General features: G+C 60.5%; 1 protein-coding gene across 1 annotated transcript in view; it reads right to left on the bottom strand.

Moving 5' to 3' along the window:
• Positions 1-259: 259 nt before the first annotated feature.
• Positions 260-6,000, bottom strand: part of MRC2 (mannose receptor C-type 2) — a 55,820-nt gene continuing 50,079 nt past the window's right edge. The window contains exons 21-30 of the mRNA XM_059048710.2: positions 5,023-5,137; positions 4,740-4,903; positions 4,463-4,571; positions 3,676-3,914; positions 3,374-3,542; positions 3,130-3,279; positions 2,692-2,811; positions 2,322-2,501; positions 1,829-1,855; positions 260-1,720 (exon numbers count right to left, since the gene is read on the bottom strand). Coding sequence (XP_058904693.1) covers positions 1,500-1,720; positions 1,829-1,855; positions 2,322-2,501; positions 2,692-2,811; positions 3,130-3,279; positions 3,374-3,542; positions 3,676-3,914; positions 4,463-4,571; positions 4,740-4,903; positions 5,023-5,137 — 1,494 coding nt within the window. The 3' untranslated portion in view covers positions 260-1,499. The remainder of the gene's footprint in view (positions 1,721-1,828; positions 1,856-2,321; positions 2,502-2,691; positions 2,812-3,129; positions 3,280-3,373; positions 3,543-3,675; positions 3,915-4,462; positions 4,572-4,739; positions 4,904-5,022; positions 5,138-6,000) is intronic.

Raw genomic sequence — 6,000 nt, 5'->3', positions numbered from 1 at the left:
CTCAAACATCCTTAAAGGAACCCTAGGAGATGCGTCCTGTTCTCCTGTCTTACACATTGAAAGGTGAGCCAAGATGCCCAAGCTCACACTGCTGTCTGGCAGCTCCAGAGCCCTCAACCCTCACACATATCCCCAGGAACAGAGAGAAGGGTGTGGTCCCGGGGCCCAGAGATAGAGGCAAAATGGATGCAAGCCCCCCAAAATGACATTTATCTTGAAAAGATATGAAGGACAAGGCTCACAGCAGGACAGAGCAGGAATCCTTCTCTCTCAAGCCTCTTAAAGGTGTTTTATTTGTTTGCTTTTCTTTTTTCTCTTTTTTAAAACAATAATGGCACATTAAAAAAATTAAGAACTACATAAAAGGACCATGTCTTCGAGTCCATGTTCACATTGTCCTGGGGCGCGGCACCAGGACTGGTGATTCCTGCTGGGATTCCGGCCTCTTGGAAAGGTGCTAGGTGGCTCGGCTCCACCCGCATGGGGCCACTCGGGGGACTCAGGCGCTCTTCTTCTGGACCCCACTAGAGGGCGTCCCTAGGCTCTCACTTCTGAAGCCCCCAGGACCCTGGCCAAACACCTCCTCTCTCTCCAAACTAGAGCAAGGAGCTGGAAACGTTAGGGAACTTATTTTGGTCCCCACAGGGGACTCTTTAGGGACACAGCCCTCCCCCGACCGGCAGGAGATGACACCCCAGCCCAGCCTGGTCACCCCCAGGAGGTCAGGGTGTCTCTCCCCTGTCCTGTCTCCAGCCCAGCTGACGTCAGTGATGCTCTTGTTCTCCGTCCGGCCCAGGCCCTCCTGCCATGTCCCATGGCCACCCCAGCAGGCACAGGAGTGACCAATGCTCGGCCCCCTCAGCCGACCCCCACCAAGAGCAAGAGGGCTCCCCAAACCCCAGGGCCCTGGCTCAGAAGGGAGGGCTGGGTGACAAGGGGGGCAGGGAGGGAAAGGAGCTGGCATGAGGGGCTCAGAGCTGAGGCTGCCAGGGAAGGAGAGAAGCAACAGAGGCCGGCTGAGGGCTCAGGGGAGGTTCCTCAGACTCTGCAGCGAGAAGCAGGTCCTGGCACGGGGCACAGGCCTGGGCAGGCGGGCCTGGGGAGGAAGAGGCAGAAAGCGGCTCCCGTCCTGCCTCTGGTTACCATGGGGCACAGGCCTGGGTGACAAGACCTTAAGACCGCCCCAAAGGGAAACGCCACGCTGCACTCAGCCAGGTCTCAGCCCAGCCCTCGTGGGAGGGAGGGACCCCACCAGCCCAGGCCCTGCCAGTCCCAGCTCCCCACAGCAGCTCCCAAGGGCACCCCTCCATGGGCCGACGGGATTGTAGTTTGGGGGGGCGGGGCCGGCGGACCCAGCTCCTCCTGCCCCTGCCCCGGCCCCGCCCAGCTCCTCCTACCCCGGCCCCGCCCCAGCTCCTCCTGCCCCGGCCCCGCCCAGCTCCTCCTACCCCGGCCCCGCCCCAGCTCCTCCTGCCCCGGCCCCGCCCACGCCCTTGGCTCTACTGCTGCTCGTTCATCTCCATGTCGGACACCAGGATGTTCTTCTCAGTGGCCTCGCCGGGGCCGGAGGAGCTGCGGCTGTAGCGGGCGCCCTCGAAAGCCCCACGCTCGACGCTCCGTCGCCGCCGGTAGAGGATCAGGGCCGCAGTCAGCAGGGCCAGGAGCAGGAGTACCGCCATCAGCACCACCACCAGGGCTGCAGGGTTCCCTGGGAGGGCTGCTGCAGCAAGAAGAACCCTCGCTCAGAAGCCCCGCTATGGCCACCCACCACCCAGAATGAGGGGAGGAAAAGAGGAGAGGGCTAGTCTCAGCCCTGCCTGTGACTCACCTGATGGGGAGAAGCTGCTCTCCTCAGCTGCGGCAGAGGAAGGACCAGTTAATAACAGTAGCAGTGATAATATAATAATAAGCAACCATGTAAGAACATTTTCTGCAGGCCCAGACACTTCATTTGCTCATTTAATCCTCCTATAGGTACTCTTATTACCCCCATTTTACATATGTGTAAACTGAGGCCACAGAATTTGAATGATTTACCCAAGGTCACAGAGTTGGCAAATGGTTTGGCCTGGGCTTGAACCCCATCCCTGCCTTTAACCACTACAAAATGACGGGTTTGCTGTCTAGTTTGGAAACGTGCAGGAAGGCCCAGTCCTACAGACTAATTAATCCCAGAGGACGGTCCCGGCGGCCCCAGGCCTGTCTGTCTATTCTCTCCCATCCACTGCATTGTCTGCAGAATGAGAAGCAGTTGGGGCCCCACCCAGCACCAGATGTGTGGGGGAGGCAGGAAGCCCTGGGTGTGCCTGCCAGGCGCTCACCTCGAGGGAGCTTGCAGACCACACCCATGGTGATGTTGGTGCAGGCACCTGGGCGCCACAGCCCGCTGCTGCTCTGGATCCAGTAGCAGCTGTTGTGGCTCAGCATGCTGGGGCCCAGGCCCGGGGGCCCCCAGTTGGAGTAGTTCACAGCTGTGTTGTCCTGCCAGACCAGGGTACCTCCTGTGGGAAGAAGGCACTTGAGGGGGCATTGCGGGGGCAGGTAACAAACTGGAGCCGGTGGGAGAGAGCAGGCCTGTTCTAGAACCAACTCCCACCTTCCTCAGGTCCTCACCTCCACCAAGCCCCGATGGAGGGCATCGCCCATGCCGCCTGAGGCCTCCCCCTCCTGATCCTACACGCAGGGACCCACCTTTGGGGTTGAAGTTCATGCCCAGCCAGGCACCCCGACTCTGGCCCTCAGAGCTCTGCAGATGCTCCCAGACAAACACGTTCTCCATCTCATCCAGGATGGACAGGACCACCCCACCCTCTGGACACAAAGGAGGCTCACGTCAGGGCAGACGGGTCTCCCCGGGGTAGCAGAGCTCCCCAGAGAGGCCCCCGCCCTCTACCCTGGCAGCCAGAGGAGGGGATGGCGTCGAGTCGTGCGTGGAGGGAAGGGGGTTATAGTCACACATGTTGTGTCACGGGTGGTCTGTGCGCATTGCAACGTGAGGGGCACTTATGTGTGAGTGCTGCCGACAGGTAGACCGCAGCACGGGGACTGCATTCACAGGGGCTTTGAGTGTCCACGAGAGGGGTTGCCACCTGGAATGCCCACATATGGGCTCTCGCCCGCCCGGCCCACCTCTCTGGCAGCGCTGCAGCGCCTCCTTGTGGCCCAGCAGCAGCTCCATGTGGAAGGAGTAGCAATGCTCCCGGAAGGGAATCCACGCCGAGTCCGCCAGCCCCTGGGGACAGCTGCCGTGGTAGCTTATTCTTCGGGGAGGAGGGGGCCCTATGGGGGTGCAGGATTGAGAAAGTGGCCCAGGGTCCTCCCAGGGTCGGCCTACCCCCGGCCCACCCCTCGGCCCCAGTGGGTGGGCACTCACCTCCGTTAACTCCACACACAGCCCCCTGCAACTTGGTGTCACAGCTGGTGGTACGCCAGGCCCCATCCATGTCCACGTAGGCGCAGCCCCCCGGGTACTGGGGCTCCCAGTCCTGCCAGCTCACATAGCTCAGCGGCTCCTCCGAGACCCAGGAGTACCGCCGGGAGCCCTGGGCACAGACAGCCATCAGGGTGAGAGGAAGGGGACCAGCCGGGGCAGGGTTGGGGGGGGAGCAGGTAAGGCACGGGGTTAGGAGGAGGCAGGGAGGGAAATCAGGGGAGTGGGCCCAGCCCGGTGCCCACCTCCTCACTGGCCAGCCCTATCCAGAGTGGCGTGCGCAGCCCTCGGGCAGCCTGCGTGAGGAAGGCCTGGGTGTAGGGGTCGGGCACGTGCGCCAGGCTGGCGTTGCGGCTCTCACACAGCAGGAGGGCGTCATGCCAGCGCAGCGGCTTCTGCAGCAGCCGGAAGGTGCCGTTGAGGTAGGAGAGCTCAGTGCCCGGGGCAGGGAGCGATGCTGCTGGGCATGGGCTCAGGGAGGGGTCTACAGGGAAGGGGGCAGGGCTCAGGCCAGGCTCTGCCCCCATCACCCCATCCCCAGGCATGAGGCCGGGAGGGGGGAGCGCCGGACATCAGGCAGAGACCAACTCTCCTCCGGGCACAGTGCTTGGCTCAGTGTCGGTCATTGCTGGTGTTAATAACAATACATTCTCACTAATAAAGGGATGAGCAACCTAGAGCTCGACCACGAATCCAGGACAGAGGGACCCCTGCACGGAGCTGCAGGAGCCTCAGAGACAGAACCTCAGGGCCCCTGCCACCAGGCACGCCCAGCGTCTAGCTCTCCCTGCTCAGCCCTCCACCCTGCTCAGCCCTCCAAACCCCAAACCTTCCTCCTGAGACCCCTCGGCGCTCACTGCCTTTCCCTCTGATTGGCGCCTGGCCCTTCTGCCCATCTGCTTCCCAAGCAGACTAGACTCTGGGGTGGCCCCAGGGGCCCTGTGAGGTCAGGGACCATGTCTCATTCCTCCCGGAATGGCCCACGGAATCCAGTCCGGGGCTGCGGTTGCCAGGCCCCCCGGTGACACGTACCCGTGCCCTTCTGGCAAATGAAGCCGTGTGTCTCCTCTGCGCAGTTCCGATCGTCCCAGCGGCCAGTGAAGTGAGCCGAGGGGCTGTGCAGGACCACCGCACAGCTGGTCTGGGGGGAAGGAGCTGCTCAGGTGAGCCCCGGCAGCTGCCCGCTTGTGCCACTGCCCCCAGAAGGCTGTACTATGAGCAAAGAGGCTGGAAGGGGGTCCCCAGGCAAGCACTGCAGGGCAGGGTGGGGGTGGAGGGCAAAGGAGAGAGTGGGGAGGGGCTTCCTCACCGGTCTGTTGCCGCTGGGAGCGGGGCTAGGGCCAGAGGGCTCCCCAGGGGCCCAGTTGGTGTACCGCAGAGGCTCCTTCTCCACCCACTGGAAGTCCCTCTGCGAGGCATGGAGGCCAATCCAAAGGTCAAAGGTCACATTGGGCAGGCTGGCCGTGATGAATGCTACAGTCCCCCAGAAGAGAGAGTGATGAGCGACCGGGCAGCCCCCTCCTCACTCTGCTCTAGCCCTCTGGCGGGATGGCGTCAGAGGATCACGGGGCCTCCCCATGGGCTGGCCCTACCTTGCTCTAAGGGGTTTGCAATGGTGACCAGCTGGGCCTCTTGCTGCTCACAGGAGAACTGTGCCTCTGACCACTTCACCCGGTCCTGGGGGTCCTGGCCCTGGATTCGGAAACACTGTGGGGCGGAGGGGGAGGCATGGCATCCTGCTCCACCTCCCTGTCCCACACACCCAGAAACTCCGCTGCGGACCCCTCAGCTGCAGGCCCTGGGGAGAATTGGGGGCTGTGAGAGAAAAACATGAGAACCAGGACATCTGGGTCTCCTTGACCAAGGCTCTGGCACCCTCTCAACCGGGCACAGCGGAATTTTTAAGTGGGAAGATTTCTCTGGGCCACCAAATGCTCTACTACTTATGACAGCACCGCCTGGGCCATGGCTGGTGACAAGGTCTGTCTGGCTCTCAGCTTCGCATACTCCGAAGGCTTTTTTTTTTTTTTTTGGTGGGGGTATGCGGGCCTCTCACTGTTGTGGCCTCTCCCGTTGCGGAGCACAGGCTCCGGACGCACAGGCTCAGCGGCCACGGCTCACGGGCTTAGTTGCTCCGCGGCATGTGGGATCTTCCCGGACCAGGGCACGAACCCGTGTCTCCTGCATCGGCAGGCGGACTCTCAACCACTGCGCCACCAGGGAAGCCCTCCGAAGGCTTCTGACACAGTTACTGTATCATTATAAGGAGGCTACCAAATTAAGAAAGGGACCAATTACATATATAAAATATATTGTTTTAAATTAGGTGGAAGAAGTCATGATAAGCTTTTGGAAAAATTTAATGACATGGGGAAATGCTGAAAATATAATACTGAGAAAGAAAAGCTGGCTACAAAATTGTGTTATTTAGTATAATCTCAATTACATGGAAAAAGTCAGGAAGTAACAAATATTGATAGTGGTCATCTCTGGAGAGTATGGATGAGTTTTAGTTTCATTTTTTTTGTTTTTTTTCCCAAGATGTTAATAATACACGTCTTACTCTTTTT

Source organism: Kogia breviceps, chromosome 19, assembly GCF_026419965.1.
Source record: "Kogia breviceps isolate mKogBre1 chromosome 19, mKogBre1 haplotype 1, whole genome shotgun sequence".
NCBI classification, from domain to species: Eukaryota; Metazoa; Chordata; class Mammalia; order Artiodactyla; family Physeteridae; genus Kogia; species Kogia breviceps.
Note: the sequence above shows the minus strand (reverse complement) of the source record. Positions and strands in the feature narration are given on the sequence as shown.